The sequence below is a fragment of the Gopherus evgoodei genome, chromosome 6 (genome assembly GCF_007399415.2).
Source record: "Gopherus evgoodei ecotype Sinaloan lineage chromosome 6, rGopEvg1_v1.p, whole genome shotgun sequence".
NCBI classification, from domain to species: domain Eukaryota; kingdom Metazoa; phylum Chordata; order Testudines; family Testudinidae; genus Gopherus; species Gopherus evgoodei.
The window spans coordinates 8,012,195-8,030,017 of NC_044327.1; the positions used below are offsets into that span (position 1 = coordinate 8,012,195).

Consider the following 17,823-nt stretch of genomic DNA (forward strand, 5'->3'; position numbering starts at 1 on the left):
AAGAGTCAGGAAATGTTCTCACATTAACAACTAAAGGTAAGAAGGAGTTAACGTTTAACAGAGCAAATGCACTCAGGAAAAGATGAGCTAATCAGATTTCTTTCTCTGCACAACTGCAAAGAGCTGTGATACAGGAAAAAGCCAAAAATCGAAACAAGTTTCTGCTTTTTGAAGTTCTAGTGCTATCAACATCTGATGCTAGAGACCCACCGGACATCAGCCAAATGTGTTACAATAAAGATTCAGAGTAATTACCCTAAAATAAGTGATATAAAGCCACATTAAAGAACTAAGTGAAACTGCATCAGCCAAAATTAATAAGTTGGATAAAATAAGGAGCAAAGAAAACAGCCTTGACAAAAATAATCTCTAACTCTTACACAGAGCTTGTCCCCAGTAGATTTCAAAGCACTTTATAAATGAGTTCAGTAACATTATCTCCATTTTGCAGATGGGGAAACTAAGGCACAGAAAGGCAAAGTGACTTTCCAAGGTCAGTGGCAGAGCTGGAAACACAGGCTGTGTCTCCTGAGTCCTGGTCCACTGTTCTATATGCTAGCGGCTACAGACAACTTAGATCAGTGGTCCCCAACGCGGTGCCCACGGGCACCATGGTACCCGCGGTGGCATCTTAATGCGCCCGCGTTCTGGCCCCTGGGAGAGCACCCACCGAAATGCCACCGAATTTCAGCGGGGACGCCTCTCGACGACACTGCTTGCCACTAACAAGTGACGTCATCGTGAGGCGTTGCCCCCAAATTTCAGCGGGGATGCCTCTCGATGACATCACTTGTCGATGACAAGTGGCATCATCGAGAGGTGTTGCCGCCGAAATTCAGTGGCATTTCGGCGGGTGCTCCACCACCACAGTGGTCCTTCGTCTGGCGCCCGCCAGATGAAAAGGCTGGAGACCACTGACTTAGATAGAATGTAGAACTGGAAAACATAAGCCACAAAAAACCGTGCAATCACAACATTAGTGAGCATCTTGAAAATCAAATAAGAACCAAGAATGTGTGCACTCTTGTGGTGGAGGAATGCTCTCTCAAGCCCACTGAATTTGCTGACACTAAACACCAAAGATTCAGCCTACAAAAAAGCCATGTGACAATTTTCAAAGAGAAAGCACTAGAGATAACGGAAGAACTCCAATAACTATCTGACACGACAGCATATTTTTTTGGAAGCCAAGTCCCAGGAGGACCTGCTATTTGATGGGACAAAAATATTTTTCCTTAAGCTCAGCCTGAAGATAGAAGCAAAAAAAAGGAACTTCAAGAGATGCCCATTAAAACTGGTAGAAGACACCATTATTTCTACTAAAATATAGTATTACTTAAAATAAAGGTTTTATTATAGGTACAAAATCTTTAAAACAGTATCTTCCAGCTTCTTCCATCCACAGGTCAATTAAATCATGGTGACTTGTGAAGTGCAGAGAACATGACCTGACCATGAGCAGACGCCAGCTCAGATGGAATCTGATCAATTGCAGCATATGGAATTCCAAAGTGCGGTGCTTCACCCGTGTGGGATGCTGAAGATTATGAAATGGGTGGCGCTGTTGTGCACAAATAGTACATCATACAGGACACACAGCACCAATATTCCCACAAGTTTCTAGGTGGATTTCAACGTGCTTGTTTTAAACAGGCTACCCTATATGGTTTGGGATCTGGTTAGCTGGGAGACACCACCTCCTATTCCAGACACACTAAGCTGAGATCAGACAAAAAGAATTGGAGCTAGAGGACTCTCAGAACAGCTGGAGGAGCTGCTGGCAGGACACTGGCAGCGATGGGGTTCTCTTGGCTCTGCAATTCACTCACTTCTTTCAGCCAGATTTGTTAACCATCCAAACATGCTCTAAAGCCCATTTTCCCCCTTAGAGGAATTTAGGGAAATCGGGGTTGACAGGTAAAGGTTCTGGACACAAAAGAAGGATGCGACTGGAGAAGGGCCTTTGCATGATGATACAGCGAGGTAAGATGTTTGGTTTGAGCAAGGCTTTTACTTGGAAGGTATAAAAACTGTACTGAGGGTTTTTTAATTGTGTGCTTTAAATTTTAGAAGGTGCCTAGACTTTGGAAAAAGAGACAGAGGAAAATGAATAAAATAAATCAGAAGCCAGGAGAACGCTGACTACATTTGACAACCTGGTAACTGCTCAATGGAATAACAGGAGTAATAATGTATTTCTGATCTGCACAAGCATTTCAGGAAGCTTTGTGGTTAACAGGAGTTACATTTTTGAAGTTTACATTTTTTATGGCCTCAGCAGCACTACAAATTCATCTAGACAGTATGGTGACAAACACCTAGAATAGAGCAGTGAAGGATATGGAACTCCCTGGGGGAAAGTAAAGAACAACCATTCACCCAAATCACACACTAAAACCACTTATGCCCCTTGCAGTTGTGCTGTGGTGCATATGAAACTGATTTCTCTGATGACAGACCATCAGACAGGAGACAAGACAGCTTAGCAGAATGGCAGGCTCTTCATGAGCCCCACTGGTTGGAACACGGCCCTTTTAAAAGAACAGATGGGTATGTGACAACAGCAGACATACTGTTAAACAGGAGAAGTCAGCCACAACAGTAAATACCTGGGTTATCCTAACCCAAAGATTTCAATTGTCCAAGTCCTTTGAATAAATGGAGTGCTACCTTTCCTGTTTTCGGTAAGTGGATGCAATTGTGGTCCAACTTGTATGGATTTAATCTGATATATGAGCAAGGTGTTTAAGAACTATATTACCCTGGGTTTACTCTCACACACTTCACTTCAAAAATTCAATATAAAGATTGACAACTACAGAGGCAGAACACAAGAAGCTCAAATTCCTTTTTAAAATGTATTGTTTAAAAGGTTTAGACAGTAGTTGAGATTCCAATAGCCCTGAACAGCCATCACAAATTTTGATGTTCAAGTGTCTATTCCACATTTGATATTAAAACACGTTTAAAATGTCAGGCTTGTTTACCAACCCTGATACAATTTTTAGAAGTTAAGTACGTGCATTCAGAAAAATAATAGGTAACATCACCAAAAAGAATGCAAAAGGACTCATCACTGACACTGTTAACTGAAGATGCACTGGGAGTTTAAATACTTCTCTTCAAAGGCAATTGCAATCCTTTCAGTGAAGGTTACTCATTTCCCACTGCCTTTTGCCATCCCACTTAGTTACAAGAGAAACATACGTGATTTCCACACAAATAAGAGTTAAGAAGTACTAATGTTTAGGGTGTTCCTGCATTTCATACTCTGTACTACCTTGAGACTAGGATTTGTGAATGAGCAAAATCAGAGTTGTGTGCCTTGGCAACCTCTGTCTAATCATGTAGTAGCGATTATGGACTCCAAGAGAGCCCTGTCCTGACCTCCAGAGAAGCAGCAAAGTTGATGCAACACAGATACTTCACTCAAGGCATTGAAGGAGCTCGGACAAAGTTCCTGAGGTCTATGCCTCAGGTCAGCCCAAATTAAGAGTTAAAATTCATACCAATTAAGCTTATTTTCCCTGAAATGTATCAGATACAGACGGATGAGGTTTTGTTTTAATATCAAGCAATGCAATCAATTTCAGACTGCATCTTATATTCCAATAGCAGCGAATGTGCAATTAATTTAAAAACATCACAAATATGAAGAAATATAGGAACTATTTAACTATGATATCTAACAGGCATCATTACATACAAAGAGAAACAGAAGTTCCTACCCATATATCCTGTTTTTCACCGATTGGAAAGTTTGAATACAAGTCTATCATTTCTGGAGTCCTATACATTGGTGTTGTGTTTCTTGTAATCTGCAGAAACAAAAGTAAAAGTTCATGAAGCAGAGACCTGAACAATGCTTTATGCTCAGCCTCAGGGAACAGTGTTCCAAAAATGTTCTGCTAAAAAGCAAGTAAAAAGGGCCTTCCAACTTCAAAAGTTAGTTTGGGGCACATTAGTCAAGGTGCAAGTCCTTGGTTCAAAATAATGTTACAAGGGAAGTACCTCTATGTAACGCCTACACGAATGACATTTTAACTGTAATTAAGAAGTACCTGCTGCGGTAGTCCCTTCAAGCCACACAGCAAGCAAAACCGGACTACCTGCTCTCAACAGTGGAGAGCGACACTGAGAAACAAGAAACAGTTATATCAGGGGAAGGCAACCAAAGACGGTGTGCAAGCTGATTTTCAGTCGCGCTCAGACTGGGTCCTGGCCACCGGTTCAGGGGGGTCTGCATTTTAATTTGATTTTACATGAAGCTTCCTAAAAACATTTAAAAAACCTTATTTACTTTACATACAACAAATGTTTAGTTAGATATTATAGACTTAGAAAGAGACCTTCTAAAAACATTAAAATGTATTACTGGCACACAAAACTTTAAATTAGAGTGAATAAATGAAGACCCGGCACACCACTTCTGAAAGGTGGCCGACCCTCGAGTTGTATCATGCCCTTAGGATGCATCTGGAGGAAGGACCCTACTTCGTGCCTTTTTTCCTCTGCCCCATGTGAGAAGTTGGCCAACTGCATGGCACCATCTTCTCTTCCCTTCCCAGAGAGCCAGACAATTCTCCATGAGTTCAGGTTCCAAAAAGAAGAACGGGACCAGAAGCAAGCAGGCATCATTCTTCTGGTACTCAGGACCTCCCAAAAAAAGAAGTTGATGCTGTCAATGAGCGTGCAGACTCTCACAGTTCATGGATTTTGTTTGAATCTGATTATTGACCTTCTCCATAGATTTAGAAGGGTTTGAGAAATCACTTACAGTAAATCCATCTTTACCGCTACATTAGGATTTGTCAGCATTACTTGTACTTAGCCAGATCTATGGACAAATTGCATTTTGAAAGAACGGGGGAACATGCCAACACTTAGTATAGCAACACTGTCTAGTCCAAGATCCATCAAACAGACGTACTGCTTCATCACACGCCACTCAGTTCAGTTTTAGAAGCCATGTTTGGTTTGATCAGAGTCACTGGGGTACAACTGAATTTTTACTTTTCTGCAGATGGTAAAAATTCACGTACTAACAGAAAATAGCAGTCGATTCTTTACTCCTCTCCCTTTTTATTAAAAAGGTCATGAAAAGCTACACATCAATTGTGTCAAGTTTCAATGTGTGTTTATATTTTATTTCTCCACAGCAGAGAGTAGCAGGCACTCCATGGGCATCGATTAGGATGGGTGCTCAGGAGCGTACTTTAAAAACACAAGCTGTTTTGTTGTAATGGCAGACAGTATTTGAACAAGATAGCAACAGCTGACTTGAAAAATAAGGCCTTGTAATCCACTTCACAACTGAACGGGATTCAATTGTCTTAGAACAGTCATAAATGAGGGAGGGGCTGGGGTTTAAGGCTAACAGAGCAGCACTAACAGAATGAATTTAATATCTTATAATTAAGTACATGGCAAGTTTCTCACCTCCTCTTCAACTATTGCTCTCTTTTGCGCAGACCAGCTGTAATCAGGATAATGTGCTACAGTTGTAGCACTGCCAAAGTCACACAGCTTAATTGTCCCTTGGTTACTAATCAGCAAGTTCTCCACCTGCAGGTAGGTTAACAAGTTGAAAAAGTTACAAACATTTAAGAAGGCTGTAGCTCATGCACACTTAAATCATGCCCAGGAAGTGTACAGATATTTATTAAATAACATGAATCAATACTTAGTATTTTACTGCACATGGTATCCCAGTTAGAATGAACACTTAAGACTCTATTAGAGTAAGTGACAGGCTTAAGGTCCAAGCAGTAGGCAAAACAGGTACTAAGCCAAGCTCTCCCTTTTAGTCTAGCCACCGGACAGCTTGCCCTGAATGACATGGTCTGTTTTGTGGAATAGCACATCTTTATTTCTAACAAATTCAATTCAAAGGACCTAGTATTTTATTTAATTCATGTCCCTCCATATGTTGGTTTTGCATGACATTTTCCAGTGCTTTAAGCTTGAAAAGACATGCAAGGAGTCTATCACAAATTGCCCTGCAAGATTAATGAGTAGTTTAAAACCTTATCAGGAGCACCAGTAAATAGCTATTGGGGGGGGGGGGGAGAAGAAGGAGAGAGGCAGCAGAATTCTCTCCAGGAGAATTCTGTGCTGATTGTGAGGACCGAAAAGGAAAAATATAAATTAAATGTTTATTCAAAACATTTAACTGTTTTCAATAGGTCTCCCACTGTGTCTTATCTTCTCTGCTGGCCTTAGATTGTGATAGCCTCAGAGCATGGAATATCTTTATTATTGTATCTTGCGCACTGTATCTTTATCATTGTATCTTGAGGCTGCATTCCCTTGACCCACCCTGATAACTGACTTCCATTCAGTGCTTCCTATTCTGTAAGTACACTCTTTAGTGCTCTCCTGTATGCACCAGGTCTGGTATAGTGGGCAGAGCAACAACCAAATACAATCAGCACACACTAGTATCATAGCACCCCGGGGGAAGACAGAGTAAAATGTGCATGCTTACTTGGTTCCAGCTTTTACAAACAGTGGTCACTACCTTCCTAAGAATGTCAGTAGAGTGTTCATATTTTAAGGGTGTCTCTACCTGTGACTTCTAAAACCAACCTACAGGGACCTTTAAAAATCCAAATTTAAATTTTGAAGAAAATGCCTCCACTATGCTACAAAATGACTTGTTTTGTTCCACATGGCAACTACTCAAGGGGACAAATTTCAGATAGTTTTGAGTATGAGAGCCATGTGACAATTTTCAAAATACCCCATAATTAATGTGGAATTTAAACAAGTGGCACCAGTTCCTACAATGTTGTGTGCATGTAAATCATATTACCATTAGCCATTGTCAAAAGGATTCGGGGAAAGCGAAATGAAGGAGTGTGTGCCACACCAACAAACAAAGGAATGAAGTAATGGAAAGTCTGCAGTGGCGGTCACTGCATGAATCTCAACCCATTTGAAGCTGCATTATATCAGAGAATTTCAGAGATCCTCATATCTTTAAGCAAAAGAATTTCAAATATTACAAAATCTTTGATGATACTGAGCTCAATCACTCGTTTTCCTACACACCCAATACCAGAATCATTCACTTTAAGGCCAAATAAAGATAAGATATTTACATTTGTAAACAGTTATTAAAGCAAAAACATTTTAGTTTAAAAATGCACAGAGACTGTTTGACATAAGTTTTCTCCTCTGTCTACCTAAACTCAGTTTTCAGGGAATGGCAGTGCAAACACACCACCCTGGATCATTTTAGTGCGGCCACTATCTGTTGCAGCACAAAGATCAAGATCTTGCTCTGAATTTTCCTGTAAAAGCCCTCTCCCTGTGCAACTACTGTAGTATGAAACCAGCTTTCCGCCTCCCCCTGCCCCCTCCCCATCATTTTGAGTCTGCCAGGGACAAGTTTTCTTAATAGGCCCTGGAATAGTAACAGAAGAAATCAATAATGTAATTTTTATTTAACTCTGTAAAACAGTCTATTATAGCAGCACCCTGAACAGAATAAGGGCCCCCAATGTTCTAGTAGAACAGAGTAAAACATCAGTCCCTGCCCTTGAACTAGTGTCTCAGGAAAAATTTCAAGTTTTAAAAAATGCTAACTTTTGGCAACTGCATAGTTCCTCCCAACCAGATGGCACTGGCCAAAATTTTACCTCAGAGCTCAAGGCCTTCCATACCATTTGTAAAGGACTGACAAAGGATGAAAGGTCTTAAAATAACCAGTCAGGAAATAAGTGGCCCCCTTGATTAATGTTAGTTCAAAAGTCAATGTGCTCCAAAACCAAGCACTAGAACAAAAAGTAGATTTTAGTGCCTTTTGAAACTCCAGCCATCTCAATCCCCCACACACACTGCAGCTGGTCACTAGGTTCAAAAGAGAAACAGTATTTCAGTAGCACACTGACATTATGCTCTGCTTCCTTTCACGGCTTTATGTTTCTGCAATTAAAAAAATTCTGACCACCAAAATATGTGTGGCTTCCAGTCACGAGCTTACTTACCAGCAAATAGGAACTATTGTTCAGATTAAAGTAAGAGTGGGTAACAGACTACATGGTTTCAGTTTGAGCTCTGAAATTTAATTAACAGGATATTGAACAGGTATTTCCAACACCAAAAATATAGATAAAGGATGTGGTCTAAACACTAGGCCATGTAGTGGTGTCCTTCATTCCCAGCCAACAATCACAACAAGATGGATATGGTCTCATGCCATTGTTTGAAAGGCTGCATACTCCAGTGTCTCAATTTCATTAGTTCTACAGCATCAACTCTGTAGTCCACCCTGGAAGTCTGCTTTCACACTTCATTCAAATGTTGCAGGCACTTAAATTCTATACTGTACCTTTAAATCTCTATGAATAATAGGTGGTTTCTGTTTATGCATATGTTGCACTGCTCTGCAGGTCTGATAAAATATCTTCAAAACTGTATCACAGGAGAGGGGCCCTTTGGATTCAACTTTCTTTAAGAATTCCACCAGTTGCCCTACAGGAGACAGAATCAATTCATATTAGTATACAAATGCTTCAAGTTTTGGAAACGTGCCATTAAGTATATTAGATAAGTCTAAATGTGACACACACCTGCCCTGATCAAGAAGCATTTAATCCCCTGACTTTGACAAGAGATTTGATCAAGACTATTTTTGACCATGAAGAAAATCCAGGAAGATTTTTGACAAAGAACTAAGCACCAAGAAGATGACGATGTTATACAAAAGGACACTGAAATACTCTTACTTCAAATGATCCATAGTTTTAAAGTATTCGTAGCTTCCATCCCGTTAGGATGAAATACTGCCCCTTCATTTCATCACACTATGCCAGCAACACCCACTAGACATTTTATTGCCCAATATAAGCTACCAGGGAACAGCGTAGGGTTTACAACAAGGAATCAATGACTAAACTAGCCATGAATCATTTTAAATGGGCCTTTTACTATATCAGCTGACACTCTCCCTCACAGATGCAGTATGCTCTTTTACCTCCTCTCTACTCCTGCCAGGGCATGAGTCAGAAAACACCCTTCCAGCTGAGAAAAACTGACCACCACCCTTAGCCAGGAAGTACTGCTCCTAAACAAGCAACTAATGGAAGTCTGAATGCTTCAAGTAATTCGTCTAACCCAGATGTGGTGGGATTTACGGACAATTAGAGATTGCAAACATTGACTTGTTTAACCTTGAAAGGAGAAGAGTTAGAGGGAATTTATGAGAAGTACTGTAGATTATGAAGGGGACAGTAAACACTGATCACCTTGCTCCTTTTCAGAATGGCCCGTAAATATGAAAAACAAGTCAGTTAATAGCAGGTAAATTGCTGTCTTGCTAGATAAGTTTTAGCTGTTCTCCATGTAGGAAAACTGCACTTTTCCAGTTCAAGATCTATGGATTTATTTGGAAAAATTCACTCCGTTCCTAAAACAAGCCACACCACGCATGAACAAAAATGGGTTTTACCTTTACAAAGCTCGGTGAGCAGAAGAAACTCGCCCTGCCCAGTGTCAGATTCTTCTTTTCCTATTGATGCAGCAGAACAGAACTGGACAATATTAGGATGACCTGAAAGCTTTTTCTGGAGATTTGTTCAAGGAAAAACTTTAGTATGAAGAAAATCTCTGACATACTTATCGAGCACAACCAGCTCACATACATGTCTAATTGGATGTGTTTAACATACATAACAGAAGAACCTAACCAGTGTCTCATTTGAACAGAATGAGAACTAAAGGCAAAGTCACCAAGAGTAAAAAACTCAATACCTGTTAATAAGGCTCTGAAAGATGCAGATTCTGATCTAGATACAGCTCGGTCTCTCTTGACAATGAGTGCAATGCAACAAGTTATAAGTGCACATGTACCCTCTGTGTGCCCATAGGTCTTGAAAGACCAAGCCTTAAATATGTATTTTCATGACTGCCTATTGGTAACCAATATGTGTTTTAACAAATTGTCCCGGTATGTCCTGTATTCAGATGTTCTGTTAAAAGGCCATAATGGCTGCTAGGAGAGAACACTTCAGTCTGTAAGGTTAAAAAAATGTAAAAAACGTGACTTGTAACAATTTATTAGTCACACAATGCCCAACCTGTGCTAACAGAAAATATTAAAGGATGGTCCCTGCCCCAAGCAGCATTCAATTTGGGCCAGATCTTGCAAACATTGCTGAATAGAGAGTTTACTATGATAAGATGTCCAAATGCTTTTACCAGGACTACCTCGGAAGTAAAGACCACACCCTGTAATAAGCATTTGCAGGGTGAGGCCCTAATTTTTGAACTAACATGATAACACATAAACAAACCAAAGCAGCTTTGGGGTGGGGCGGGAAGGAAGCAAATTTAGGAGGAGCTTTTCCCTCTTTTGGTCTGGGGGAAGGCTCTGTGTCAAAGACTCAGAACTGAGAGTTGGAAGATATGGGCCATTCTGTTACTGACTCCGTGTACCTAATAGGTTCTGGGAAGCGGGCGGGCGAAAGCCCACCCACCGCTAAAGGATCCTCCTCCCCCCCCGCCGCCAGCCTAAGAGAAGGATCTACAGGACCTGAAAACCCAACTGAGTTCGGGGGACAACTACTAAAAGAACAGGGACAGGAATGCGGTCAGAGGCTCAAAAGAAGGGAGCCTGATGAGGACACCGAGCAGAGAAACCCTGGACAGCTCCCACTGCTCCTCAAAGGTGTCAAGGGAGCCAGTGGACTGGCTCTGTGTACAGGTATTTGTAAAAGACTTCTCCAGCAACTAGACTTAACTACGGATCTCTGCTGACATTCTGGCTGTGTGACCAAGGCAGGCCACTGTGCCCTCCACACAGGTCTATACACTAGCCTGGGATGCCCTCTCTCTTATGGTTTTCCTTCAACTAAGTAGAAAAAGTCTCTCAAAAAATCAGAGCCAAGAAGCTTCATATAAGTAAGATTATAAAAAAGGAAAATCAAAAACTTCATACTATAAAAATGCTTTTTAAAATTTCACTTTCTATTAAAAAGAGGATCAAGGCTCCTAATCCTAGTGGAGGGAGGAAGAGAGAAGTAAAGCTAAGTGACCGTAAGCTGAGGAGCTTACAATGTATCTGGTTACGTGTTTATACAGAAACTAGAACAGTGGGACCCTGGTCTAAAATTGGGGTGTGCTGAGCCATGAATGCATGAAACCAAGCTACTTAAAAAAGAGTATTGGCCAAGGGTTGTGAGTAGTGTTGTGACTCTAAGGCCTACAAAGCGTGCCCCTCTTGTGAACTCAAATGTAACAAGTATGTAAAAGTTCATAAGATGTTACAATAAGCATGAAAAGTTGGTCAAAGTTGCTTACAAAGTTGAATGTTGTAACAAATGCATGAGAACCAGACAAAAACTGGATTAATCTAAACCAGGGGTCTCAAACACACAGCCCGTGGGGTTATTTCCTGGGACCCACCAAGCTCCTCGTGGCCCCCCCCTCCGAGTTATTTCCTGCAACCGTCAATCTCCCCCCCCGACACCCCGCTCCTCCTCCCTCCAGCGCATTGCATCCCTACTCCTCTGCCTACCTCCAGGTGTTTCCTGGCACCAAACAGCTGTTTGGCAGTGCTTAGTGCTTTCCAGGAGGGAGGAGCGGGGAGCCACGCGCTCAGGGGAGGAGATGGAGCAGGGGCAGGGATTGGGGAAGGGGTTGGAATAGGGGTTGGAATGGGGGAGAGGAAGGGGTGGGGATTTTGGGGAAAGGGTTGGAATGGGGGAGAGGAAGGGGTGGGAAGAGGTGGGGCCAGGCCTCATAGAAGGGATGGAGTTGGGAGGGGGGCTTTTGTATCTGTATATCAAAAGGTGTCAGTGATGTGACCCTTGAGCCAACGTACTAGTCCTCATGTGGCCCTCGTGGTGATTCGAGTTTGAGATCCCTGGTCAGGCCATGCTGATCAAAGGGAGAGAGGGATAGCTCAGTGCTTTGAGCATTGGCCTGCTAAAAACTCAGGGTGTGAGGTCAATCCTTGAGGGAGCCATTTAGGGATCTGGGGCAAAAATGTGTCTGGGGATTGGTCCTGCTCTGAGCAGGGGGTTGGACTAGATGACCTCCTGAGGCCCCTTCCAACTCTGATATTCTATGAATCCAAGGCCTGTTGAAATTATGCTGGTTAAAAAAAAAAGAGGAACCACCAGAAGATAACAGATCAAAACTGGTGTGCCAGATATTAGGCCTAATTAGTGGACAAAATAATGAGGGGGATGAACTATGCTGCCCACTTTTTCCCCTTCTGGGGTTTCTTAAAAAGAGACATGTGCAAGGTAGGGGAAAGATCAGTTCAGTTCAGCTCTCCCTCTTATTTCTTGTCCTACCTTGCATACTCCAACCTGCCAGCACTGCAACTCATCTAAGGGACTTTCTTCCTGAAGGGAAAGCCGGCGCTGGCCTTGCTCTTGTTTAAGGAACTTGGTTTTCACCTGTGAGTGCTGAAAGTCATCACATCATCATGACAGCCAGTCCTCAGCCACTCAGCGGGGAGAGTGAATTACCAGCACCACAAAGTAAAGTAAGATCCTGTATTTTATTCCCTTCTGTTCTTGTGTGATCTTCTGCCCCACAGTTTCTTTCTTCCTAGACTATCTCACTCCTGACTTTTCACAGAATCCTGAAGTCAACTATATTGCAGTCATCCAAGCCTGCTTTGTCTAAGGAGAAAGGATCCAACCAAATAGCAGCACTGACCAGATTGTAACTAACCAGGATCAAAGCAGCAGGTGTCTTGGTCGCCTAGCCAGCCAAAGCATCCACTCGTAACTAACCTGCAATCCGGTGTTCCAGCAACATCAACAAAAGCCATGTTTCACCCATCATTTCTAGCCTGTCTCTCCTCCACCTTTAGTCTGCCTGCTTGTTAAGAACAGGATAAGTAGATGCCCTTCACATCAGAACAGAGTAAAATTAGCCTTTGCCTTTTCAACAAAGAAAGGCTCTTCTGAAAATAAGAGACTAATCATTTGACACCAAAAGGAGAGAGACTTTGATAAAGGTCTAAGTCTGTTTTGCATGATCACTTAACCAGTTTCAAAATGAACACTTGTTTTCATTTCTTGTTCTCTCTCATGTTTAACCAAAAACCTTTCCAATTAAATGAATGCTTTGATGTGTTTCCCAAATAAAGTAAAACCAAGGGTTGTATTTAAAAATAATCCCAAACCCATCTATCACTGTTTAATGTTGGACCGGGTGCAAGTTTATAAAACCTTTAACTCTTCAGGCCTTTGAGACCGATATCCATAGAACAGGGAAAGAAAAGAAGAGTTGTTCAACTCAAAGGGAGTAGAAAGTTTAAACAAGTCTTTATCCAACTGGGAAATGACACATTTTCTGAACTTCCCCTCTGAAATTACGACAGACCAAACCACTATCTCACATTCCACACATCACATTACAGCTGTTCACTTTAGTACTGTGGAAACATCCTTTGACTTCACAAATTATGGCTTGGTAATTAGTGACCTCTAGCCTATGACTGGTCACTGAAGGAAGGAGTAAATAGCAGGTGCAATCATTTATTTAAAAGGGAGTTTGATACCCACAACTCTTTATGACATACAGGTACATCAATTTTCCAGAGTTCAATTTTATGGATGACACTAAAATGTTAGCTAAACATTTGAATAGACAAAAAGGGAGCTGAATAACTCATGGGACAGATGTGACCAAAAACCTTTTATCCTGTAACTTGTTGGTCTGTACTAAGCCCAGGATTTCTTCACTGGAGAAATATTTTAGAAATACTTCCAGGGTTAATGTGGATCGTGAAAACCAGACACTTTCTATGTCTTCAGGGTGTTCATTTCTTTATTCTAAATATTGAATTTTGACCCAAAAAGGATACCATAAAACAAACTTCTTGAATAATAGCTCTGTTCTTCTCCTCTTCATTAGACAATAACCTCTGTATCAGAAAAAAGAAAATACGGAGAAAGGGTATATCATTTTGAAGTATTATAAACTTATAAAAACAGAGAGAGAGGAAAAATCAGAGCTAACAAAATCATCAACTGTCAAGATCAGGGAGCAAGAGTCAAAGCTGGCTCGATCCCGCTTGGACATATTGTCACCGCAACAATAACAGGTTTCTAGTCACCTGTCCTTCTGCCCATCCACATCAGTGGTTTTCAACCTTTCCAGACTCCTTCCAGGAATCCGATGCTCAAACCCCACCGCCCATGGATGAAGCATGGAACTTAGCTTCACGGGTCCCCCAAGCAATTACCCTACTTGCCACTTTCTCACAGCGACCCTGCACTTGCGACCCCCCCTAAATCCATCCCGTGGCCCCTCTGGGGCTCAACCCCTAGGTTGAGAACCACTGATTTAGATGAGTTGATGTACCCCCTGAAAGATCTCTGTGTACCCCTGGTTGAGAACCACTGATCTAGATCCTCCTCCTCTCTCTGGGAGCACAGCCTCTTGAATCATGCTTGCACTACTGCACATAGCAGTTAGTTCTGGAATCAGAGGGGTAGCCGTGTTAGTCTGGATCTGTAAAAAGCAACAGAGAGTCCTGCGGCACCTTACAGACTAACAGACGTATTGGAGCATAAGCTTTCGTGGGCGAATACTTATGCTCCAATACGTCTGTTAATCTGTAAGGTGCCACAGGACTCTTTGTTGCTTAGTTCTGGAAGTTAGTTATGCAGCAGTCTTCTGGACTTCTGGGATGTTTTGCTACAGCAAACAAACTTGTGCAGCAGATTCAAGGGAATTTTTAATGGAATTAAATATGACTATCACTACCAATCATCCTGGTTTTATTGATGTGGATATTAAATATAGTGTCCCCCACACTTCCAATTTGCTACTGTTTTATGCATCAAAAATGCAACTCCATTCTGGTGGCAGAGGGAGGAGAGAAAGACTGGAGATTTGGGTAGCTGTAACTTTTGGCACCTACAGAGTGGTTGTGGTTTTCTGACAACAGCGTCTCTCTCTTGTCTTAGGTGAAACAGAGAGATGGACTGGGAGAGATAACTTGGGTGTTCTTGCCATTCACATGATCATCCAGTTCCCCCTTCTGAAATGCATTTTCATGAGGGTTACCCCTAGAGAAAGTTCATTCCCACTGAGAGGCTGGAGTCACACAGTCTCAAGGTGAAAGAGGTTTCATGCTGTTGTCTGCTAAGCAGTAGCGTAGACCAACCCTTAAGTCAATCTAACTTACGTCACTCAGGGGTGTGAAAAAGACACCCCCCTGAGCAATGCAAGTTACCATGACCTAAGCACTGTCCAGACCAGCACTATGTCGGCAAGAGATGCTCACCTGCTGAGATAGCTTCCACCTCGTGTGGAGGTGGAGTAATTATGCCGATGGAAGAGCGCTTTCCTGTCGGCATAGAGCGCCTTCACCAGACGTGCTACAGCAGCACAGTGGTGCTGATGTGGCACTTCTAGTGTAGACCTGCCCTCAGATGAAGATCTGTTTGTTCCTGCCCCGCTTCCTTGCCAAAGAATGGCCACTTGGTAGGTGATGGCCCATCGGCTTTGATGACACCTGGCTAGACATCTTTGTTTGTCTTTGTTTGCTCGTTTGTCTTTCGGAAATTGGTTTACCCACTGCCCAGACATGTCTGGTAAACACACTTCAGTCATGATGTCAGCTTATATTCATGTACAGTACTAGTATCCCGAGACTCTGTCAGATCTCCAATAAATGTATGCCCATAATGGACCAGCTCAGCCAATGGCGGGACTTTCCGTTCTTCCCAAGGCCAGACAAAAATACATCCTCTGAGATACATCTTTATACCCCGAAACAAACAAGTTAGTACTGCCCCTCTGACATAGTTAGTTACTGCCCCCTGTCATGGCTAGTTATCACCCATCACCTTGCCCATGTTGGTTTTGACAAAGTTAAGTATTTTCTGTGTCCATTTACACAGTAGAGGAAAGTGCATATGTGAATCATCTGGACTGGTACAGTAAGCAATGCAGAAAATCCTTCAGCTCTGACTTTTCTTTTGTATGTATACATGTACTACAGTGATCATCATGCTAATGCACTGAGTCAAGAGACACATTTAATCTTTAAAGTGATTTAAACACGCATTACCTTTAAAGCGTAATCTTTGCCACTTCCAAGATCTTGAGCTTCATATACAAAAGCAAACCCACCTATGAGATTAAGAAAAGTAAATTATACATTTCATTAATGTCTCTACCAGGTAAATTGATTATTGAGCTTCATTTTAACAACTATAAATAGAAAAATTTCAGTTAATATTAGAAGTGTCTCTAAATACAGTGAGTGTATTCAATTATTTTTCCAATTCCTAATCAGTAACATTAAGAATACCATAAATGTATTGGAAAGTTGGAACGGACATCTACTAAGATTCAGAGGGATGGATTAGGGCTGATGCATAACCCCTCTACAATTGCCCTTTGTGTTAGCAGGTCCCTCCCATATGGCAAAAATATGGGTGGGCCAGCACCCATACTGCGGAGGTCAGAGAAAAAGCATCCTTGACATGCCATCCATTCAGGTCAAGATTTTTTTGGTGGCTCAATTATGGCCTGCACACAAAAAGAACGTCTCCCAAAATTCAAAGAGCTAAAGGTGTTGCAGTCTGCAGGACGGAGCTCCCCAAAGAAAGTACCCAAAAAGTGATGTGGCTAATGATGTTCACTGAAGTGAACCTTAAAATGATGTCCCTGCCTACAAATGTGTGTATCTTCTTATGAAAAGGTTTTTGCTCTTTACTAGTGTAATTACTGGCCTAACACAATAGCGCTCTCAGGATGCCAGCCAATCCCTAACCCTCACCCCTTTTTTGGAGGGCTCCATGCCTGGACATCCATTGAAGTTGCCTTGTACATGCTCAGGAATAGTGCCCACATCCCATGCTTTTTATCTGTTTTTCTCATTTTCTTTAGTCTCTTATTTGCAGGTTCTGTTTTTCTTTCTTCCCTCTTTTTTCTCCACAGCTCTGCTCCCCTACTTTGTGAAGCACACACGTTCACAACTGCTCCCACTGTTCACTTCCCCAATTCGCAGTAACAGCAGGTCCCCACTGCTTTGCTCTCCGATCTCCGCTGGCCTCTTTGGGTATTATGCTAACCTTGCGCAGTCTCCAAGCCCTCCCACAGACACGGCAGGGAAATGGCAGCTTTTGGAGCTCAGATCCTCCCGTTATTCCACCATTGCTTCAGGCAGCACGGCTTACACCACCATGCTCCACCTGCAAAGTCTGATTTCCCTATGGGAGGGCATGCCACACAGACTCTCAGCCATCAACCTAACCACTGCACTTTACGTTTTAACTGGCTTTGCTCAAATTTTTCTGTCTTTACCTCCCTCTTCACCTAGCATATCATTCATGGGTCAAGTTTACCTCCGACAGGGAGAAAAGACAATATCTGGGTCTTGACAAGCCTTCCACTTAGCCTCTTTCCACTTGCAGAAGGGTTTAGCAGAAGTAACAGTAGCCCCTTTGGGAGACAGAAGTGAAGGGAATGCATTTGGACTCCATATCCAAAGAGATACTGAGACCAAAAAGAAGCCCAAACTGGGGAGGTGCTCTGTTCGCTTTGTTATATACACCACAGCTTGAGAACAAGGCCACACTGGCTGATTTTTCCCTGTCAAGATATTCTGTCAGTTTACATATTTGCTACTTTTCACACATCTCACTTGATTAAGGACTTGTCAACAGGTGCAGCGCTGGGCACCGTGTCTGGCGCAGACACCCTATGCCAGCAGCAGCAAGCTCGCCGTCGGCATAATAAAAATCACCTCTGAGCACGGCAGACATGGCGTTGGAGGGAGAGCTTCTCCTGCCGACACAGCGCTGTGCACACCGGTAATTGTGTTGGCATAACTCAAGG

At 42.2% G+C, this 17,823-nt stretch overlaps 1 protein-coding gene across 2 annotated transcripts in view; it reads right to left on the reverse strand.

Annotated features, from left to right (window-relative positions):
* The window catches only part of GAK (cyclin G associated kinase), a 111,899-nt gene that overhangs the window by 69,202 nt on the left and 24,874 nt on the right, over positions 1-17,823 (reverse strand). For both annotated transcript variants that reach the window (XM_030566388.1, XM_030566387.1), the window contains exons 2-7: positions 16,049-16,110; positions 13,832-13,891; positions 9,455-9,569; positions 8,336-8,478; positions 5,440-5,565; positions 3,729-3,818 (exon numbers count right to left, since the gene is read on the reverse strand). In XM_030566388.1, the coding sequence (XP_030422248.1) occupies positions 3,729-3,818; positions 5,440-5,565; positions 8,336-8,478; positions 9,455-9,569; positions 13,832-13,891; positions 16,049-16,110 (596 nt within the window). The remainder of the gene's footprint in view (positions 1-3,728; positions 3,819-5,439; positions 5,566-8,335; positions 8,479-9,454; positions 9,570-13,831; positions 13,892-16,048; positions 16,111-17,823) is intronic.